The sequence below is a fragment of the Eulemur rufifrons genome, chromosome 4 (assembly GCF_041146395.1).
Source record: "Eulemur rufifrons isolate Redbay chromosome 4, OSU_ERuf_1, whole genome shotgun sequence".
NCBI lineage: Eukaryota > Metazoa > Chordata > Mammalia > Primates > Lemuridae > Eulemur > Eulemur rufifrons.
The window spans coordinates 77,015,660-77,039,525 of record NC_090986.1 but is presented as its reverse complement, the minus strand read 5'-3'; the positions used below and the strand labels follow the sequence as shown (position 1 = coordinate 77,039,525).

The 23,866-nt window shown below is 39.6% G+C and overlaps 1 protein-coding gene across 2 annotated transcripts in view; it reads left to right on the top strand.

Annotated features, from left to right (window-relative positions):
* Positions 1 to 558: 558 nt before the first annotated feature.
* PAN3 (poly(A) specific ribonuclease subunit PAN3) overlaps positions 559 to 23,866 on the top strand; it is a 131,775-nt gene continuing 108,467 nt past the window's right edge. For both annotated transcript variants that reach the window (XM_069467400.1, XM_069467401.1), the window contains exons 1-2: positions 559 to 1,128; positions 21,735 to 21,856. In XM_069467400.1, the coding sequence (XP_069323501.1) occupies positions 699 to 1,128; positions 21,735 to 21,856 (552 nt within the window). In that variant the 5' untranslated portion in view covers positions 559 to 698. The remainder of the gene's footprint in view (positions 1,129 to 21,734; positions 21,857 to 23,866) is intronic.

Here is a 23,866-nt window from a genome sequence, read left to right as displayed (position 1 = left end):
TCTAGTCACTTAAAAAATGACATCTGGCTTTATAGGTAAGAGAATATAAGAAAAAGTAAGGTATCAGGTCTCCTGGGACCTTCAGCACTCGATCGGCGTCCGGGAACGCCAGGGAGCACCACCGGTCCAACCGCCGCCAGCTCGCGGATGCCCCCGGGGGCCCGACGCCCGGCCAGGCTTCCCCTCGCTCTCCCGCTACCCACAAGCCACTGCGCCTCGGCGCGCACGCGCAGCGACGACGGCCGTCTCAGGAAGAGGAAAATGGAATAAACAACTCCGAGGAACCAGAGCGCGAGAAAACGAGTGGAGGCAGAATTTAAAAATAAACTGGCTCGTCCGCCCTCCCCACCCGCTCGCTGCCGCCGCTCCCTCTTCCCCTGCCCGCGCCCTCGAAGTCCCCGTCTGGGCCCGCGCGCCCACCCCGTCGTCCCGCGCGGCCCCTTTAAGAAAAGAGAACGAGAGAGTGAGTGAGAGAATCCCAACTCTCCCCCTCCCCTCCCCTCCTTCCTACCCCCTCCTCCCTCCCCTCTCCCCTCCCCCCCTCTCCCCGGGCGGCTCCGGCTCCCGCAGCGGGACAGACCCACCCGCCCAGGCTTTTATCCGGCACCGGCAGCGTCTTCCTTCCCTCCCCCGTCTATGGTGGTGGCGACGGCGGCGGCTCCTCGGGCGGCGGCGGAAGACGAGGCTGCGGCGTTGCCATGAACAGTGGCGGCGGCCTCCCGCCCCCCTCGGCCGCCGCCTCCCCTTCCTCCTCCTCGCTGGCGGCGGCAGTGGCCGTGGTGGCCCCGCCGGGGGTCGGGGGTGTCCCCGGCGGGGCGGCGGCTGGAGTGAAGCTGAAGTACTGCCGCTACTACGCCAAGGATAAGACTTGCTTCTACGGGGAGGAGTGTCAGTTCCTGCATGAGGACCCGGCCGCCGGGGCTGCCCCGGGCCTCGGCCTCCATAGCAACAGCGTCCCCCTGGCTCTGGCGGGTGCGCCCGTGGCCGGCTTTCCGCCGGGAGCGGTCCCTGGTGGGGGAGCGGGGCCGCCCCCCGGGCCCAAGAAGCCAGACCTGGGGTGCCCGGGGGCTGGAGCTGCAGCCGGCGGAGGAGGCAGCAGCGGGGGACTCGATGGACCGCGGCTGGCAAGTGAGTGTGGTCCGGGCGGGGAGGGTCGTGGCGGCGGAGTTAAGGCCTGGGGCCGGATGAGGCCCTGCCTGCCGACGGGAGTGAGCCCGGCCCGCGGGTTCCCCCCCTCACCTCCCGAGGCGGTCTGAGAGGCCTAGGCCAGGCCTGAGCCCTCCTTCCTTCTTCCTGCTTCCCCTCCCTACTGCCTTCGGCTAGCTCGGGAGCGAGGGGAGGCTGGGTTCCCGGGAACGTGAGTGGGAGGACTGGGGTGATATGAGTGGGGGCGGGGAGGAAGGGGGATGGGCTGTGGCGTGCAGAGTGTGAGGAAGGGGGTGTCGTTTCCGGGGGGTGTGGAAAGGGGCTGGGTTTGCAGGCACATGTGTTTTGCGTGCCCGAGTGGAGTGGCGTCTGCCGAGTGTTGAGATCCCCTAGTGGGTGTGTGTAGTGGGGATAGGGGGCGGGAGGTGAGGGGCGGGCTTAGGGCTTCATGGAGTAGGTTGAGAAAACGGAAAAAGTTTGTGGAAGGCTTAGGGTGAGATAGGTTTTCCAGGCAGGAAATGCTTTCTAAGGATTAGGAGGGAGCAATTTCGGCTTTTATAGTGTGCTCAGGTTTAATCGAGAGTTTAGCGTAGAGATTGCAAGATTTGCATTTCAACATAGTTTTCCTGAAAGCATGACTAAGTTTGTTGGATGTCAGTAGGCATGCAGTCTTACAATTTTGTATCAAGCACACTCTTAGCATTCATTGTGCCTTACGTGCCTGTCATGTGCAGCGTACGTTTATGTGCGACTGAGCACTTAGATGCGGATATCTTAGGGGCTGTTTATATTTTTTACTTTTTCACTTACTATTATCTATTGACTTGCACCTTTTTAATTGTTAGTGGAGTTTACAATTGTAAGTGTAATCTATCTATTTTATGGAATGTTGAGTTAAGAATAGAGCAAGTGCCAGATGTTCCTTTTTTTTTTCTTAGTATATTGAGCATTTCTAAACCAAATAGGAATCCTACTTTCTTGGGAATTCTGGAGAGCTTTTAGATCTTAAAATAATTTGATAGGAAGTTTAACTTGGACATGTTTGTCTTTTTTAACACTGTCAGTGAAGTTGGTATGAGATTTAAGCACTTACTTGCTCTATGAGGATTATTGAATATCTTCTGAGAGTGTTTGTTATTTTTTAAAGATAATATGTTTATTGTGATGAGTTTGACTTTAATGCATATATATTTGCTGAAGCTGATATGCTAAGAAAATTAGTTTGTGACTTAAGATGTTTTATAAGAATGGTTACTTATTGGTGGAATTTTATTACTTTTGAGCATCACCTTTGCATTTTCAGTGTAATCTTTTGCTGGATGGGTGAGTTGTGGTTCAAATTACTTTAAGAGTAGTGTTTGATTCTTAAACAATGAAGCTGAACAGCAGTTTTATTACCTACAAGGAAGAATTACTTTTTAAAATGCTGGTATTTGAGTTCATATGTGATCTTTCTAGGATTTTCTATTTAGTACACTCTGAGTAGAAGAGTTGATATGTGAAAGATAGGACAGGATATAAACAGGTGAAGATGGGAGGTGAAGGTAAGCACCCATTCTGTATCTTAGAAAAGGAAAGTAGTTGAGATACTAGGTCTTGAGAGGACAGGCAGTTAATGCTGAAAAAGCATTTTAAAATGAATAGTCATTTAACAGTTATCTGATTAAATAGCTGATTTATGTATTTGGACTCTGTAGTGTTTGCTGTAACTTAACTGGCTGAAGCCTAAGGCTCCTCTTTTCTGTGGTAGACTTCTCCATATCTCTCAGGAATACCTACCTAGGTTGGGATTCCTTGTGGATGAGATAAAATTGCTTCTTATCAGGGAGTGGCAAAGTTGTTCAGGAATCAGGATTGTGTCAGGAAAGAGAGTTGTGTTGGTGATTTAATGGCTGGTTTGAATTTTTACACTTGTCTACTTTTTAGTCTAGTTTCTACCTTTTGCTATGTTACTCTATCTTTTGAGACAGGGTTGATCCGTTAAGTGAATGGGGCGAGTATAATAACACATTCTAAGAGGTATTCCTATTAGAAGTTTAAAGTTTGTTACTGACTTGATCTTGTAGCATCACTGAGACAGTTTTATTTTGCTTTTGCTTTTTCTTTGCTCTTCTTCAAAGGGTAAGAAATGTATAGTATTTCTTTAGCTGAGCAGTCATAAGCTGATCTGCTCTGATAAGCTGGATGTGCCTACAGAAATTGGCCTCCCTGGTATCTTGTATGTGCACGTATGTGTGTTTTTAAACATTTTATAGAAGTATAACATACCTAGACAAAAGTGTACAAATAATACATTCTTGGAATTTACTTTCACAAGAGAACACATACTATATAATCAGCATTCACATCAAGAAATAGAACATAATCAGTACCGGGCCGGGCATGGTGGCTCATGCCTATAATCCCAGCACTCTGGGAAGCCGAGGCGCGGTGGCAGGATCGTTTGAGCTCAGGAGTTCGAGACCAGCCTGAGCAAGAGTGAGACCCCCGTCTCTACTAAGAATAGAAAGAAATTAGCTGGACAACTAAAAACATGTAGAAAAAATTAGCTGAGCATGGTGGCGCATGCTTGTAGTCCCAGCTACTTGGGAGGCTGAGGCAGAAGGATTGCTTGGCTTGAGCCCAGGAGTCTGAGGTTGCTGTGAGCTAGGCTGATGCCATGACACTCTAGCAGGGGCAACAGAGACAGACTCTGTCTCAATTAAAAAAACAAAACAAAACATAATCAGTACCTGCAGAAGTCCTCCTCTTGCCCCCTCCCAGTCACCACCCTTTCTCAACGGTAACCTAATTTCTAACACAAGAAACTATTTTGTACTTTTCTTGTACTTTTTGAACTTTATAGCAATGGAGTCATGTAGTATGTACTCTCTTTGTGGGCTGCTTTCAATGGGTTTGTGAGATCCATTCATGTGTGCAGGATAGCCTTTTAGTCTCATTTCTGTACAGTGTTATGTTGTGTGAATATACCACATTTTATTTTCTTATTTGGACTATTTTCAGTTTTTGTCTACTAAGAATTCTTGTACATCTTTTTTGGTGAGCAAGTATATATATTTCTGTTGGATCATCTAGGAGTGGAATTGCTGGGTCATAATAGGGTATGCATAGAATAATAGGGTATGTACATGTTCAGTTTTAGTAGATGATGTCAAACAGGTTTCTGAAATGATTAACACATTTACATTCCTTCCAGAGTGTATGAGAGTTCCAGTTCCACATTCTCTTGAAAACTTGGTATTACTCATCTTGTAATTGTAGCCCCTTTGGTAGCCAAAATTTATGGTATAATTTTTGTGTTTTTAATCCCCGTGTTTGTGGGCTTTAGTAGAATTATTGGACAACAAAAAAATCAAAAGGTTTATTGTAGAAATACAGATTTCTGGCTTCCCTTGAAGAGCATCTCTTACCTATATTGGAATTAAGGCTGTTGATTTGGCAAGACTCTCTCCATTTTGTCATTCTCCTTAAATTGGGTGACTTTTATAACTAGGCATTTGCATTTTTGTCCCTTAATTGGGTACTAATTAACACACAATAATAGGTAGAAGAGTTGGATGTGAAAGATAGGACAAGATGTAAACAGGTGAAGGTGGGAGGTAAAGAAAAACATTTTGCAGAATTGTTTTGTTAGTGTTTTCAGATGGTGTTAAAACCTTGGAGGTAAGTGGGTGAGAAAGTTTTATCCTTACTTTGCACACATTGGAAAACTGAAGCATGAAGGCTTTTTCTTAGTATACTTAGTTACAGTGATGTTTCAACCCTGTAAAGGACTGTTCTTTTATTTGTTGCTCACCTTTTAAGCATATAGTATGTATGACATTTTCTTTAACTCTTGAACTGGCGTTGTGGTAGGAAACATGTTCTGGCATTCAAGATAGTTGTTTGGGAGATAACAGTTTACTTAAAAAAAAAAAGCATTTATTTTTGACATTTCATATTTGTTAAGCTTAGGATTTTCTAAGGCTCAAATGTGATTTGATTCTTATTCAGCTGAATTATTGATTCTTGACATTTAATGATGTAATTCTAATATTTTCAATTAGCTGGATTTTCAAAATGGTTTTAATCTTCAAAGTGCACAATTTTTAGCAGCTAAAATATTTATTATGCCAATATTTGTATTTTATATGTACATTAATTTATTTGAAAGCCAATAAATTTATTTAGTAAGTCTCAAATACAAAAAGTAAGTATCAAAATACACTTAAACTTTTCAGTTCTCCTAGTTTAGTTGGTAGTGAAGGCTTAGGAATTAGACATATCTCAGATGGAATCCTGGCTCCTTTATTGACTAGCTTTGTGCCTTTGAGTAAATTTTTAACTTTTAAGCCTCAGTTTTTTTCATCTTAAAAGTGGAGATAATAATGGCACCTACCTCAGTACTGTTATTAACTATCAGGCATTGCCTGGCACATAGTGAGATTTCAGTTTTAGTTGCTGCTATTATTGAATATTAATAGTAAATAGTAAATCTATAACCCTTTCTTTCCCAAAACCAATAAAATAGCTGCAGATATTGAATTGTGGTTATCTGTCTGATTGGAGGAGAGCAGTACCTTGGATAACTTGAAGTTCATATATTAACTTTGGAGTATGTGTGTGTCAGAGTTGTTTCTATTTAAGCCAGGACTACACTTTTCATGCCACAACCCTGTATTAACTGACGGGAAAGTGAGTACTGGGAATTTGCCACTAGAATTGCTGGCCTAGGTTTAATCATTTTTATTGGAATAATACACAAAGTATGTAATAAAGACTTTATAATATCATTCATTTCACTCATTTAATATTGTGCTTGCAAGGTGATAAGCTCTCATCTAGGTGACAGAAATATAACAAAACAAGATGGTTCCCTAATGGAGTGAGTTTACATCCTAGTGGAGGACATGAACATGTGTAAGGTAATATTAGGTCTTGATAAGTTTAATGAGGAAAACTCAAAGAGGGATGTACTAACATTAGTCCAGGTAAGAGTCAGTTGAGGCCGGGCGCGGTGGCTCACGCCTATAATCCTAGCACTCTGGGAGGCCGAGGCGGGTGGATCGCTCGAGGTCAGGAGTTCGAGACCAGCCTGAGCAAGAGTGAGACCCCGTCTCTACTAAAAATAGAAAGAAATTATATGGACAACTAAAATATATATATACAAAAAATTAGCCGGGCATGGTGGCGCATGCCCGTAGTCCCAGCTACTCGGGAGGCTGAGGCAGTAGGATCGCTTAAGCCCAGGAGTTTGAGGTTGCTGTGAGCTAGACTGACGCCACGGCACTCACTCTAGCCCGGGCAACAGAGTGAGACTCTGTCTCAAAAAAAAAAAAAAAAAAAAGTCAGTTGACGAGTAAAGTACTTCTTTCCATGAAAGTAAATTTGAAATGACCCTCCAAGAAGATAAATCATTGCCAAAGGCAAAACTAAACATCGTCCTGTTTTATGCTATTTTGTAGAATTTTCCCCTATTTTTAAGCTAACTTTTTGAGATAATTGTAGAGTCACATGCAATTATAAGAAATAATACAGTGAGGCCGGGCTCATGCCTGTAATTGGTAGGTTAGATGTATTAAATGCATTTAGAATATTTTCTTTTTTTTTTTGAGACAGAGTCTCACTCTGTTGCCCAGGCTAGAGTGAGTGCCGTGGCGTCAGCCTAGCTCACAGCAACCTCAAACTCCTGAGCTCAAGGGATCCTCCTGTCTCAGCCTCCCGAGTAGCTGGGACTACAGGCATGCGCCACCATGCCCGGCTAATTTTTTCTATATATATTTTTAGCTGTCCATATAATTTCTTTCTATTTTTAGTAGAGATGGGGTCTCGCTCTTGCTCAGGCTGGTCTCGAACTCCTGAGCTCAAACGATCCGCCCACCTCGGCCTCCCAGAGTGCTAGGATTATAGGCGTGAGAGAATATTTTCTTTTTTCTGTGTCCTTTTCCTGAATCTTGCTCTGTCACCTGGGATAGAGTGCAGTGGCGTCATCATAGCTCACTGCAACCTCAAACTCCTGAGCTCAATCCATCCTCCCAGAGTGCTAGGGTTACAGGTGTGAGCCCGCCTCACCACGCCCAGCAATTTAGAATATTTTCAATTTATGATGGATTTATTGGGATGTAACCGTATTGTAAGTTGATGGACATCTGCATTTAGTTCTATGGAATTTTATTACATGTAGGTTTGTTCTGTCCCCACCAGCACAGTTAAAACATAGAACAAACAGTTCCATCACCCTCAAGTTGCCTTTTTATAATCTGCTTTCCCTCCCAACCTGGCAACCAGTAACTTGTTCTCCATTTCTGTAATTTTGTCACTTCAAGAGTGTTCCATAAATGGAATTATTTAGCACGTAACCCTTTGGGGTTAGCTTTTTTTTGACTCAGCCCAATTCCCTTTAGATGTAGCCAAGTTGCTATGTGTGTCAAGAGTGTATTTATTTTTATTGTTGAGTTTTTCCTCCCTCTTTTTTTAACTTGGAAAATTTATATCCACCTTTATTTTGGAGAAGCATTTTTTTGCTTGCTTTTCTTTAGACATATCTGCTTTTGTATACAAAGCTATGAACACTTAAAGTACCTAGACATATTTTAAAAGTTTGTGCTAGGATTTTAAGGAATATTTACTGACAGATTTAAGTATTTTTCACTTGTCTATCCATTTTAGGATTGGTTTTCATTCTGTTAATTAATTTTTATTTTTTATTAAAAAAAATTTTTTAGGCTGGACAAGTGAAGCAGGAGTGGAAAAGGAACTGGTTGTGATCAATTAGTTGTAAACACCACTGCACTTGGACCAGCCTTGATTTATTTTTAATTCCTTTAATTTATTTTTTTAAGAGTTGGGGTCTCAGGCTAGAGTGCACTCTACCAAGGCTAGAGTCCAGTGACTATTCACAGGCATACTCATTGCAGCCTCTCTAGCTTCAACCCATCTTCCTGCCTCAGCCTCTTGAGGAGCTGGTAGTTAGGTATGAGCCACCATTTGGCTAATTTAGTTTTTAAATGATAAAAGTCACACTTTTTTTGGTAAAAATTTCCATTGGAACAGAAGTGTAAAGTCAAAGTAAACCAATCTCCTCTTATTGCCCAGGGTTAATCATTGTTAGTAGTTTGTATATTTAGACCTTTTTTATACATGTATCATACAGACACATACCTGGTATATATATATTTAAAAATGTTTTCTTATATGCACCATATATAAATATATATTGTTATTAGCTTGGTCTGCTTTAACAAAACATCATAGTAGTTTAAATAACAGAAATTTATTTTCTCAAGAGTTCCAGAGGCTGGAAGTCCCAGATCAAGGTGCTGGACAATTGGGTTCCTGAAGAGGGCTCTCTCCTGGCTTGCAGACCAGCCGCGTTGTCCTTGTGTGACCTTTTCTGGGTGCTTGTGCAGAGGAGAGCTCTGATGTTTCTTCCTTTTCTTATAAAGGACACCAGCCCTGTTGGATTAAGGCCTCACCCTTATGACCTTATTTACCTTTAATTATTTCCTGAAGGCCTTGTCTCCAAATATAGGCACGTTGGGTGCTAGGGCTTCAGATATGAATTTTGGGAGAACACAATTCAGTCCATAGCGCATATGTATGAGTGTGTGTGCACACATACACAAGTTTTGTAGCAGCGTTTCTCACATTTACTTTTTCATATTAACTTTATGTCCTGTTTATAAAGTAGTTTAGTGAGCCAAAATGGAATAATATAAAATATTTGTTTTATATGCTATCATCTTATATAGTCATGTATCCCTTAATGACTGGGATACATTTGGAGAAATTTCTCTTTAGGCAGCCTCAACATTGTGCATACATCATAGAGTGTACTCACACAAACTTAGATGGTGTAGCCTACTGCTCCTAGGCTACAAAGCTGTACAGTATGTTACTGTACCAAAAACCATAAGCAGTGGTAATACAGTAGTGATTATGTGTGTATGTAAACACAGAAAAGGTACAGTAAAAATACAGTATTGTGGCCAGGCACGGTGGCTCATGCCTGTAATCCTAGCACTCTGGGAGGCCGAGGCGGGTGGATCGCTCAAGGTCAGGAGTTCGAGACCAGCCTGAGCAAGAGCGAAACCCCGTCTCTACTAAAAATAGAAAGAAATTATATGGACAACTAAAATATATATAGAAAAAATTAGCCGGGCATGGTGGCGCGTGCCTGTAGTCCCAGCTACTCGGGAGACTGAGGCAGTAGGATCGCTTGAGCCCAGGAGTTTGAGGTTGCTGTGAGCTAGGCTGACGCCATGGCACTCACTCTAGCCCGGGCAACAAAGTGAGACTCTGTCTCAAAAAAAAAAAAACAACACAGTATTGTAATCTTATGGGATCACCATTGTATATTCAGTCTGTCATTGACCAAAATGTCATTATGTGGCACATAAATGTAGTTGTTGGCAAATCAGTACTTAAAGTATTTGTGTCTCATTTCAGTATTTAGCAATTAGTGCTGGATTGGGGGTCCTGAGATTTTGATTTTAGTGCTTTTACAAAATAACTTTGTGGCCTTAGGCTAGTCATTTGGTTTGTGTGAAGATGGTCCCTGATTTAAGACTTCATAGTGGGTTTATTAGGACATAGACCCATCAGGGATTTATGATGGTTCGATTTATAATGATTACATTTATGATTTTTTAACTTTATGTTGGATTTATCAGGGTACTAAATGCATTTTTGATTTAATGATATTTTTGGCTTACAATGAATGAGGTTATGTGCTGATAAACTCATTGTAAGTTGAAAATATTGTATGCCAAAAAAGTATTTAATACACTTAACCTACCAAACCTCATAGTTTAGCCTAGCATATCTTAAATGTGCTCAGAACACTTCCATTAACTTAGATTTGGGCAAAATTATCTGGCAACACAGTATACTGTAGAGTATCGGTTGTTTACCCTCATAAGTTGCTGTTCCGTGTTGCTGCCAAGCACAATGAGAGAGTATTATACCACATATCACTGGCCTGGGAAAAAAATTAAACTTCAAAATTTGAAGTACGGTTTCTAAACCATTCTTAAAAAGTGGAATCATTGTAAGGTGGGGACTCTTTGTATAGGTGTGCTGATCTCACTAAGCTTGGCTGAGTTAATGGGCATGTAGCTCTTTTCTAGAAAAAGCTCTTCCTTCTTTGATATCTCTCTTTTGGTATGTCTCCCTTGCTTTTTCTTTAAAAAACAAAGATTTTGTTCCTGTTTTTCTAAAGTTAGTTTTAAATTATATATATATTTTTTGAGACAGAGTGTCGCTTTGTTGCCCGGGCTGGAGTGAGTGCCGTGGCGTCAGCCTAGCTCACAGCAACCTCAAACTCCTGGGCTTAAGCGATCCTACTGCCTCAGCCTCCTGAGTAGCTGGGACTACAGGCATGTGCCACCATGCCCGGCTAATTTTTTCTATATATATTTTAGTTGGCCAGATAATTTATTTCTATTTTTAGTAGAGATGGGGTCTCGCTCTTTCTCAGGCTGGTCTTGAACTCCTGACCTCCAGCGATCCACCTGCCTCAGCCTCCCAGAGTGCTAGGATTACAGGCATGAGCCACCACGCCCGATCTTAAATTATATTTTTAATATTTAAAAAAAAAAATCCCAACTGTAAGCCAGGCGCAGTGGCTTGCAGCTGTAATCCCAGGCTAAGGCGGGAGGATTGCTTGAGACCAGGAGTTTGTGACCAGCCTGAGCAGTATAGTGAGATCTCATCTCTAAAGAATTAAAAAAAAAAAAAAAAATTAGCTGGGTATGGTGGCACATACCTGTAAGTCCCAGCTACTTGGGAGGCTGAGGTGGGAGGATCCCTTCAGCTCAGGAGTTTGAGGCTGCAGTGAGTTATGATCATACCCCTGCACTCTTGCCTGGCTGACAGAATGAGACAAAAAGAAAAAAAAAAATCCATCCTTAGAAAAATAGGAGCAATATCTTATTTTTGGAATTAAAAATGTAATATTAATACATATGCAGGTTAAATTTAAATAGCACAAAAGGGTACACAGTGAAAAATACTCTCCTTTCCTCTTTATTTCCTAATCCCTCTCTTAAAAAAGACAGTTCCTTTTTCTGGTTTTTATATCTATCCACAAATATTCTTTGCCTGTACTATCATTCATATATTTCCCTACTTCTAACACATGTATTACTATATAATATACACATACATGCTTAAATGTACATATGGAAACCTAATGCACTTAGAATTTTCTCACCTAATCACTTATCTTATAGTTTGTTCCAGATTCACACATAGGAATCTACCTTATTCTTTTTCATGGCTGCATAATATTCCATGGTATGTTTGTATTATCAGATTTTTTATAATGAGTATGTAGATTGTTTATAGTCTTGCCATTATAAATGATGGTACCAAATTGTTATGTATTAGTGTATTTTATATATATATATAAATTTATACAAATACATGATACATACATATGTTAACATACAGAATCTCCAGTAATCTGGTTCAAACTTGGTACGTTAAAAAAAAAAACCTGTGTATTTTATATACCATTTGCTGAACATAAGATATTTGAAATATTCATCTACATGATACCTGCCCCAGCAAGATTTTCTTTTTCCTGATGGCTCACACATTTAGAGATAGTTATGTAAATGACATATTTGGTAACTTAATAAGTTAATATTTGTAAATAGTCTAATGGTCACTGGGGGATTTTATTTGTGTATGTAATAAAAAATAGTGTTACTGATTATATACCAGTATTTTATTGTGCATCTACATCTTGATATAGATACCTCCTTTTTTTGAGACAAGGTCTTACTCTGGTGCCTGGGCTAGAGTACAGTGGTGTCATTATAGCTCACTGCAATCTCAAACTCCTGGGCTCAAACAATACTCCCACCTCAGCTTCCAGAGTAGCTGAGTCTTGTAACAGGCAAGCACCACCACACTTGGCTAACTTTTCTATTTTTTGCAGAAATGATGTCTCTGTTTTGCTCAGTCCACACTCTTGGCCTTAAGCAGTCCTCTCACCTCTGCCTCCCAAAATGCTGGGATTATAGGTGCGAGCCACTAAGGCTGGGCATAGCTTTTAAAAAAAATTTTTAGCAAGCTCCTCAGATATATATTATAAATTTAATATATACAGATAATGTCTATAAAGAACTTACATTTAGCTTAGTGTAATTTGGGCTAATAATAAATGGAGATTCATTCATTTATTTAATTAGTTAACAAACATTTATTGTTTACTCTCTTAGGTACTGTTTTAGATTCATAGGATTCATTAGTGAACAAAATAGATAAAAGATCCCTTCCTTTGTGGGCCTTAACATCTTACTGGATAAGGCAGACAATATTTATAAATCCAACTGCAGTAATTTTATAGTATGTTAAAAGATGACAAGTCCTATTTTTTGTGAAAGTAGAATAGAGTAAGAGGCCATGGAAATGTAGGAATTGGGTTGTTACAGAATGAAATTGGTAGGTCAGGGTAAACCTCATGGAAAATTGGATTTGAGTGTAGACTGGAAGAAGGATAGCCAAGCCGGTTGCCAGGAGAAAGTATCTCAGGCAGAGGGATAGCTAGAGCAATGGTCTTAGAGATGGAGAATGCCTGACACATTATTAGAGAGCTGATAAGACTAGTGTATAGTGAGGAATGGGGAAGAGTTATGAGTTTTGCTTTTATTTTGAGTCAAAAGGAGTGATATGATCTGACTTAGGTAAGAGAAGGCAAGAGAGAATTTAGGAGGTTATTTGCAATAATCCAGTGAGAGATAATGGTACCTTAGGCAGGATGTAGCAGTGAAAATGGCAAGAGCCAGTCAGATTCCAGATATATTTTGCAGATAGAGCCAACATAATTTCACATTGAATATAGGGCTTGAGAAAGAGGAGTCAGGATTCATTTTAAGGAAGTAGAAGGATGGGTGGAGTTGGCACCAGCTGAGATGGAGAAGGCCACGGAGAGAACAGATATGGGAGAGAAGATCAAGAGTTTGGTTTTGAACATGTCACTTTTAAGATATTAGACATCAAGTGGAGATTTCAAGGAGGTAGCTATGTGAGCCTGGAATATTTTTTTTTTTTTGCCCAAATTAGAACATGGAGAGCCTGGAGTTCTTGAGAGAGATTAGGACTAGAGATAAACTTCAAGTCATCAGTGTATAGATGGCATTTAAAGCCATGGAACCAAATGAGATCACCAAGGAATGTGGCCTCTGTAAGAACTTGGGAGACACAAATATCTATTGATAAATCAGTAAGCTATTTACTTTTTTCTAGGAGAAAGAATAGGTTAAGTAACATTTGGTACTTCATGTGTGCCAAGCATGCTCTATGTACACGCACACACACACACACACACACACTATCCTCTCACGTTTAATACTCATAATTATTTCATAAGGTATGTACTTTTTTCATTTCACAGTTAAAACTAGCACTTAAAAAGTGTCAGTAATTTCTCAAGCTCACATAGCAAGTGGTAGAGAGAGGGGATCTATAATCAAGTTTGTTTTGCTTCAAAGCCTGTCTTTTTTTTTTACGGTATTGAGAGTAAAATGTAAACTTTACTTGTTCTAATGCTACATATCCTATTAGAATTGAGTCTGTATCTGAGATGTGCATCCAATCTTTGCTAGATTATTCTAATTAGCCACTCTTGTATGCTTAGGTCGGTGTAGAGATAAAGAGCCCCTTTTTAAAAAAATGACAGACCTTCAAAAAACTTTGGCAGTTTACAAAAGAAACACAAATGGTCAGTAGGCATATAAAAGTTATTCAACTTTATTAACAAGTGAATAAAGGCAAATTGAAACTGGCCTTTTTTGTTTTTTAATCTTTCAAGATGTTGATAAGAGCAAAAAGGTTGCTCATACCTAAAGTCTATGTGGGTATGAAGGAAAAAGGCACTCTAGGCTGGGCACAGTGGATCACGCCTGTAATCCCAGCACTTTGGGAGGCCCAGGTGGGAGGATCACTTGAGGCCAGGAGTTTGAGAACAGCCTGGGCAACATAGCAAGACCTCATTTCTATTTAAAAAGAAATGCACTGTAGTGCATTCTTGATAGGCAGGTATGATATGACCCTTTTAGAGGTCAATATTCATTTAAAATTGAAAATGTATCCTTGACACAGTATTTCATTTTCAGATTGATTCTACAGAAATACAAGATAATGTACAGAATTATTCATTGCAGCTGATCTGAGATAGTGAAAAGTTGAAAACAGTGAAATTCTCATCAATGGGGGTGTCATCCATACTGCAGGATATTATACAGCACTTAGAACAAACAGGAGCTTTATATACTGACAAGAAAAGATGCTTAAGATAGATTGCTAAATGGGGGAAAAATTACATAACAGTACATACAATATACTGTTTTAAAAGATGTGTAAGAAGAAATGTCCTAGAGAAATATATACTGAGTTGTTAATGTTAGTTATTTCTGTGGTGGTATCATAGGAGGGAGACATTCATTTCTGTATTTCTGGATTGCTTTTCTTTTTTATCTGAAGTATTTCTAATCAGAAAAAAGTCAGTCAAGATAACTAACGCACCAAAAAAGACAAACCCAAACCCAGTCCTCAGATGTTAGCTTAGTACAGGACTTAGCAAAAAAAAATTGAAATGGGTGTGATTTGCTTGTTAGTTTCTCCAAAATTCAGCATTAGCCCTCCCAGTTCTCAATAAACCATGGGTTAAGATGATCTTAAACTGATACTTTGCAGGACAAGTAAACTGGTTTTAGAAATAAATTTTTGTTTCTCCATTATTAAATTCCAAGCCACTTGAGTGAGAAAATAGTGGAAAACTTTTCACGACATTTATTGCTTTATTGGTAGCTTTTGATTGTATAGAAAAAAGTAATTATCTTGGCATAGATCTCAAACTAAAACTGTCTTTTTTTATTGGAGGACTTTTTTTTCAGTTAAGTATTCATATGGACAGTACTAAAAAGCTTCATGCAAGGAGCCCAGTTTATTTAGTTTTTGATGTTCAAGTTTATAGCAAGTTCATCTTGGAAGGCCTGTAGTGTTGCAGAGCTCGTCAGAATCAGCTCTTTTACCAGTCTTGCTGCACTGGAGTTCTTTTCTTATTGAAGAGACCAAGTAATAATGTATATCTTAAAAATTTTTAGGTCAAAATAATGTACTGTATATACTCCAGTGGAGCAGTAGGGTTTCAGCTTGGTACTTGTTAAGCCACTTAATGTATCTAAAAGTGCACTTTCAGGGTTTTTTGTTTTGTTTCGTTCTGTTTTTGACTTGCTACAGGCATTGCTGTGGCTGTGTTGGTGAATGGGTGTGACAACTTAAATAAGAACCAGTTTGCCAGATGGACATTGCAGTTTTTAAAACAATGGCAACTTTCCTCTCTGGAGGTCTGATATTTTATGTAGGTGACTCACTCTTTAGTAAATCATGTAATATATTTGTGCTCTGGGCACTACCTAGAGAGCTTAATTTAACTATCAAACATTTATTAAACATTTTTGTGCCAAGTATCTTACAGATATTGGGGAATACAAACATGTATCAGACATGGTCCTGGCCATTTATGAGTGAATAGTCTAGTAAAGGAGTTTGAAATGTATAAATTGTGGCATAATATGATATGCTATAGATATAAAATGTATGGCAAATTCTGTTCAGGGATATTTTGGAAGGTTTCATGAGGCAATATTTGAATAATTTTTAAAAAGATGTGTGAAGGGTACCTGGTAGAAAAGAAGGGCATTCTAGGCAGATGAGAAAAGACATAGAGGTTTTGAGATAAAGCAGAATACATGGTCTTGTTCTGTAGTCATCTGATATGGTGAGAGAATAGGCTAAATTATGGAGCGTGGCACCATAGGTTGTAGCAACATTGTGAAGGCCTTCTAGGCTGTGCTGATAAGTGATATGATAAGATCTGTGTTTTAAAAAGATAACCATAGGAGGGTTTTTTGGCTTCTAAGGATGGAAATAGGAAAACCATTTGGAGCCTTTTCAATAGTTGAAGGGAGAACTGCTAAGGCATTAGGATTTAGGGCAGTGGAAATGAAATACAGGGGACACGTTTGAGAGAGATTTGGTGAAGTAACTGTTTAGGGGGGTGGATGAGGGAGAGAGAGAAGCCAGGGATAACTGAATTCTTAGCTTAAAAGTACTTGTCACACATCTACTTAGAGACATTTAATAATAGGCAGTTAGAAATGTGAGTCAAGTTTAGGATTGACTAAGAGGAACGTAGCATAGTGTTTTTTGAAGCCTTTGAAGTAAGACTATTCAGGTTTCAAATTCTGCCTTTGTGCCACTGAAACGCGAAATAATCATACATATCTTAAGGAATTGTTGTGATTATGCATATAAAACAATTAATGGTGGCAGGTATTTTGTCTGTCTATCTAATCTATGTATCGGAACCAGGAATGAATGTTTCAAATTGAAAGAATGAGAGTGTAAGAAGGAAAGAGTGGTCTAGTTAGATTTCTGGAAAGGTAAGTACTTGAACTACCTTGTTAGCTCTTTATGGACTTCCCTCAGTTGGGTTCTGGTTTACTATTATATTCTGTACTTCTATTGAGAATGAATATAAAAAATGTTCCTAGAAATCTTCCTTTCAACTGTATTGAAGATGTCATGGCATTCGATGCTCTGTATAAAAAAAATTCTTGTAATAATTTCTCTGGAGTTTAATACTAGGAAAAGTATTTTTGCTCCAACAAATTGGTATTTGTTATTTTACTACTTGAGCAATTTTTAAACTTTTGTTTTTTTAATTTTGGCTATTTCAAAACTTCTGAGCTTCATGTTCAACTGAGATATTTTCCTTAGCCTGTGCTTTTGGTTTAATAATCCCCATTTACTCTTTTATTATATGACTCTATTGTATTTTTTCTTGGGGAAATGGTGCTTAAACAACAGAAATTTATCCTCTCACGGTTTTGGAAGCTAGAAGTCTGAGATCAAGGTGTGAGCTGGATTGTTTTCTCCTGAGGGCTGTGAAAGAGACTGATCCATGCCTTTTGCCTAGCTTCTGGTTTGCTGGCAATCTTTGACATTTCTTGGCTTGTAGAAACAACCTCCCAATCTTTGCTTTCTTTCTTTTTTTTTTTTTTTTTGACAGAGTCTCGCTTTGTTGCCCAGGCTAGAGTGAGTGCCGTGGCATCAGCCTAGCTCACAGCAACCTCAAACTCCTGGGCTCAAGCGATCCTACTGCCTCAGCCTCCCAAGTAGCTGGGACTACAGGCATGTGCCACCATGCCCAGCTAATTTTTTTCTATATATATTTTTAGTTGGCCAGATAATTTCTTTCTATTTTTAGTAGAGACGGGGGTCTCGCTCTTTCTCAGGCTGGTCTCGAACCCCTGACCTCGAGCAATCCACCCGCCTCGGGCTCCCAGAGTGCCAGGATTACAGGCATGAGCCACCATGCCCGGCCTTCTTTTTTTATTTTACTTTTTTGTGAGACAGAGTCTTGCTCTGTCACCCTGGGTAGAGTGCAGTGGCATCATCATAACTCGCTGCAACGTCAAGCTCCTGAGTTCAAGTGATCCTCCTGGCTCAGCCTCCTGAGTAGCTGGGATTATGGACGTGCGCCACCACACCTGGCTAAGTTTTCTATTTTTAGTAGAGACCAGGTCTTGCTCTTGCTAAGGCTGATCTCGAACTCCTGACCTCAAGCGATCCTCCTGCCTCAGCCTCCCAGAGTGCTGGGATTACAGGAGTGAGCCACTGTGCCCAGCCCCAATCTTTGCTTTCATTTTTACTTAGTGTTCTCCCTTTGTGTGCCCCTGTGTCCAAATTTCCCCATTGTATAAGAGCACCAGTTATACGGGATTAGGGCCCACCCTAGTGACCCCATCCTAACTAATTATATCTGCAGTGACCCTATACACACAGAAGGTTGCATTCTGAGATATAGCGGGTTGGGACTTCAACATAGGAATTTTGGAGTGACACAGTTCAACTCCTAACAGTTGTGTGGTTAAAAAAAAAAAAAAGAGATGCTGTACCTAAAATGCCTACTACATTCGACTTATGATTGGTGATCTGTGCTACGGGGGCTTCACTTCTCTCTTGGTTATCACCAGCAGTGGTGAATGATGCTTTGGAGTTAGGTGGAGAATTGACAATATGGGCTTGATCTCTTCATGACTCTCCACAGAAGCTTTATCACAAGGACTGGAAGCACGTTGTTTGGAGTCATTAATAACTGTTTCCTCACAGTTCTCTTTGATGTTTTCCTTAGTTTGTGAGCTTTTGAGTGACCAGTATGGCTTACATCTTACCCAGCAACCTGCTTTAGATTTGAATCTTTTCTTCTAGACAATGCCTGTAGGTTTTTTATAACAGATGTGTAAAATGTTCCAGCCTACCTTTTTATCATTTATATTAAAATTAAAAAGAATAACCTACATGGGACGTTTCTCTTAATACATTCTATTAATATACAAGGAGCATATTAGTGTTCCATCAGAAAGGACAGGCTAACTTTTGCAAATAATTTAATAAATGGATACAAATGATAACCACAAAAGTAGCCATTTATTTGGCACCTGATATAAACCAGACTTGCCAACATACTGAATTATTATCACAACAACCCTGGAAAGTATTAAATAGGAAGGCAGTTATTAAGTATGAAATGTCTGATTTCCTTAAGTACTAAGTTTAACAGTTGGTATCTCTGACATTTCACTTTGACACTTCTTGTTTTATTGTAATTGTGAAGATACATCCTCAGTCTTGCAAATGCACATTTTGGCTTGTGATTATCTTTCAAATTTTTTTTAGAGCAATTTTTTGAAACCAAGGATAAGTAAAAAATTTGTGTTATTTTCGAATATGGTCAATGCAGAGCAGACAGCTCCAAATATCAATGAAGTGTTTGGGAAGGATGTGGCTAATGAACACACAGTACCTTGATGGCTTGAGAATTTCAGTCAACCACATAACACAAGATTGTTAACATTTTTGCATATTTATTCAGTCTTATTTTCTGTTTATTTGTAAGCACACATAATCATACTATAAATAAAAACGTTCCCCTTTCACTCACATAGTAAATGGTTTTTACACTAAAAAGGAACAAAACTAGCTCCTATTTTTTACCTACTATACTCTCACACAACATTTCTGACACCAGATGTGTGGGGTTTTTCCCCCATACTAACCAATTCTCCCAACTCTCTGGACAGCATCTGTGTGTCTTACAATTCGATTGTGACGCTAACTACCTGGAGTTAGTGCAGACCCCACAGGTTAAGGGTTCACACAAGACGGCCCACCGCTTCAAACGCCAATTGCAAGTAGTGGGTTTCCAGGTTATCCTCACTTCTTCCAAGTTGGCTACAAATTGGGGGTTCCCACAACTCCCTCCTCAGGTTTAGTAATTTGCCATTTTGGCTCACAGAACTCAGGCAAACACTTACTTACTTTTACTGGTTTATTATAAAGGATAAAAATGACCAGTCAGATGAAATAGTAGATGGGGCAAGGTCTGGAAAAGTCCTAAGTACGGGATCTTCCGTCCTTCCACCCTTCTGGCTTGTAGATGTCTTTGACCCAGAAGCTCCCTGAATCCCGTAGTTTTTATGGAGCTTCATCACATAGGCAGGACGTATTATTACCTCAATCTCCAGCCCTTCTCCCCTCTCTGGAAGTTGGGGGTAGGGCTGAAAGCTCCAAGTTTATAATCAGAGCTTGGTCTTTCTGGTGACCAGCGCCTATCTAGGAATGCAGCAAGGATCACCTCCTTAGAACAAAACATGCTCCTATCACCCAGGAAATTCCAAGGGATTTAGAAGCTCTGTGTTAGGAATCAGGGTCAAAGACCAAATATTAGAACAAAAGATGCTCCTGTTACCCTGGTCACTTAGGAAATTACAAGGGTTTTAGGAACTCTGTGCCAGGAACTGGAGACAAAAACAAAAGAAATATTTGTTTCTTTAACAATATCACTGGCACATACAATTATTTGGTCTTCATTATGCTCATTTTCTATAACCTCTTATTATGGAAAATTTTAAACTTTGATAAAAGTACAGAGGATGGTATAATCCCTGTCAGCCAGCTTCAATAGTGATTGATATTTTGTCCGACTTACTTTGTCCTCCCAGTTTTTGTTTCATTTATTTAGCTGGAGTGTTTTAAACAAATACTAGACATTAATTGCCATGATTTTTAATTATTTCATAGTTTTTCAATGAATATATTAAAATTTACTTAATCATTCTTCTTTTTTTTTTTTGAGACAGAGTCTCACTCTGCTGCCCGGGCTAGAGTGCTGTGGCGTCAGCCTAGCTCACAGCAACCTCAAACTCCTGGGCTCAAGCAATCCTCCTGCCTCAGCCTCCTGAGTAGCTGGGACTACAGGCATGCGTCACCATGCCTGGCTAATTTTTCCTGTATATTTTTAGTTGTCCAGATAATTTCTTTTTATTTTTTTAGTAGAGACAGGGTCTCGCTCTTGCTCAGGCTGGTCTCAAACTCCTGAGCTCAAATGATCAGTCCTCTCCCAGAGTGCTAGGATTACAGGTGCGAGCCACCGCGCCCAGCCTTAATCATTCTTCTTTTGTTGGACATTTCACATTGTTTTTAATTTCTTTGTAAAATAATACCTCTCATATTTCTATATAAATCAAATTGAACATCTTCACATACAAATCTTTAGGAGCTTCTGATTATTTTCTTCAACTACAACTGAAGTTGTAATCACTAATTGAAAAGATATGAACCAGTAAAAATAATCTTTTTGTAATTATGACAATACATTTTCATTGTGGACATTTTGGGGAATTTAAAAAGAAAAAGAAGAAAGTAAACATTACCTTAAATTGCTTTCTAAGGAGACCTGACATCCAACTATCAGCATTTTTTTTTTAGTTTGCTTCTTAGTAAGGGGGTTGAGGGAGTTTTTAGTGGCTCTGCCTGGAGAAGGGCAATCCTACTTGCAGCTCAGTTTATTGGTAAAAGCGTAAGGCTTTGTACTTCACTAGCAGCTTAGTGCTTCCAAGTGCTCACCAGGAAGTAGCATCTAAAACACTGTGTCCTGTACTTTGTTGATGTGTAATGGATTGCCGTTCTAGTTCTACAACCTTTTTGTGTATCATCCTACCCTAAAATCAACAGAGAACTGTCAGTATTCCTGAACTCCATCCCATTGCTACCTCTGCAGAAATTGTTCCCCCTGAATTTTGAGTTAGTATTAGACTGCTGGTCTGTTTCAAAAGATGTACTGTGAGAAACAGTCTTGAGCAACTTGCCTTTGTTTACCATATGATGATTCACAGAAGAAATTACAGTGGGTTGTATTCTGTTGTCCTTTTACTAAGTTAAAGAAGGAAAACTCAATAAGGAAACTGGAAATGCACGTGTGGTTTCTTCATGTTGTGCTTGGTGGCTATTAGGGGATTAGTATAAAATAAATTACTATTTCTGTGGGAGATAGTCACCTTAAGCATTAACAAATTTCTAGAGCTGAACCCATTTTATTTGATCCTGCCTTTTGTTATGAGCAGGTAAGTAAAAAAAAAAAAAAAAGCGTGACAGAGATTTGAGACTTTAAAACTTATTAGGAACACAGAAACAAAATCTGTGTTTTATCCTCTTAAATAATTTTAAATACTTGAATTTTCCTTCTCTTTCAGTTCCGGGAATGGATGGAGGTGCTTTAACTGACGCAAGTCTCACAGATTCCTATTTCAGCACCAGCTTTATTGGAGTCAATGGATTTGGAAGCCCTGTAGAAACAAAGTATCCCTTGATGCAGGTATCCTTAGTATAAATTTATATTGCACTAAACAATCAAGTTTATTCCAGGGGCAGGGGATATACAGAGTTTTCATTTATTCTTAAATTTGTTGAGTGGAAGGTGAGATTGTAGGGTGGGATGTAGGTAAGCTGTCTCCAGTAGAGCTGGAGTTAGTGAGAGCAGTTGAGGGTGGGGTTCATGGGGTGACAGTGGAGTGTGTAGAGGGTAGAGACTAGTTCTACCATTTGTGTGTGTTTTGTAAGTATGCTACTTAAACTTGGTAGTGATGATGGTAATTTTTAACTTTTTGAGCAGATAATACATACATACATTATAAAAGTTAAAAGTTACAAAAGGGTTTGCCTCCTATCCCTGCTCACCACGATCCTGTTAACCTTCCTACAGGCGGCCACCATTACTGGTTACCATTTTCCTATGTGTCTTCTCAGGAATATTCTTTGCATATAGGAGCATAGTATTGGCTTTATTTTATTTAATGCTTAAATGTTAAATTTAAAGCCACAGTACTCGAGGGACATTTTACATTAAAAATGTCATTGAATTTTTTTTCTTTTCTTTTTTTTCCACCTACTTTGTTCTTTTTGGCTAGCTCTTTTTTTTTCTTTATCACATGACTGCGTGCAATGCTCAGGACATTTTTGTTTGCATTATTTTTGTATTTTGGTATGGCAGAATTTTGTAGAGTTGGAATAAAATTGGCAGGTATTCTAGTGTTGTTAATTGGAAAACCGTCATTAATAAAGGTAATGTTGTCTTTTCTTGTTTCTGTAATATACTACTGGATGGCTTTCTCCATAATTGCAATAGGATATTTAAACACAAGAAGGATTCGTCTTTGTATTTCATGTTGAACTGATTTTAAGATCTATAGGAAGCCAATGCTTTTCTGAAATATTTTAACTTTTATTTACATAAAATCTGAGGTATTCCTGTAAATATGCACCCTAAGTGTTGTTAGAATTATAAGCATTTAAGTAAATGTGCACAGCCGTGTATCCAAACGGGGTTTATTTTTATGCACAATTAATTAATGTATAGTTATACCTTTTGACTGCCTGTGAGCCACAATTTCAGGTACTTTTTATGTGTGTTTTTGTATTAAAGTCACCTCAAGAAGTTAGACATCTCCTTCACCTTTTAATTATGCAGAAATTAAGTAAGAAGTTGAGTGACCAGGTTCAGGATTGTAGAATTAAAGCCACAGCTGGGAATTCGTAACTCATGCTTTTCAAGGCATTGAGTTAGATGTTATATATGAGACGAGGGTTTGTGGGCATGGGATGAAGGACCTTCCAGGATGAAGAGACTATAAAGCGATCGTCCCCATCCTTTTTGGCACCAGGGACTGGGTTCGGGGAAGACAGTTTTTCCATGGACTTGGGGGGTTTGGGGGATGGTTTTAGGATGATCCAGGTACATTACATTTACTGTGCAGTCAAACCTCTCTGGTAATGATAATCTGTATTTGTAGCTGCTCCCCAGCGCTAGCATCACCTCCTGAGCTCCACCTCAGCTCATCAGGCATTAGATTCTCATAAGGAGCACCCAACCTAGATCCCTTGCATGCATAGTTTACACTAGGGTTTGATATCCTATGAGAATCTAATGCTGCTGCTGATCTGACAGGAGGCGGGACTTAGGTGATGTGAGCAAAGCGGAGCGCTATAAATACAGATGAAGTTTGCTCCCTGGGCCCACTGTTCACCTTCTGCTGTGTAGCCCAATTCAGGCCATGAACCGACGGGTACCAGACCTTGGCCCGGGGGTTGGGGAATGCAGCTATAGAGGATATGTAGAGAGACTAGAAGATACAGGATATGTTTAAAGAACAGAAAATATTCTATTATTATAAGCTTTATAAGGTGTATGAATGATAATATGAATTGAGAAAGGGTATTAGAGCGTTTGACTTTATACATAGGCCCTGTTTACCTTCTTGGATGAATACTGGAATTTATATTTTATAGATAAGGAAACTTAGTTATGTGTCTTGCCTAGGCTAGTAAG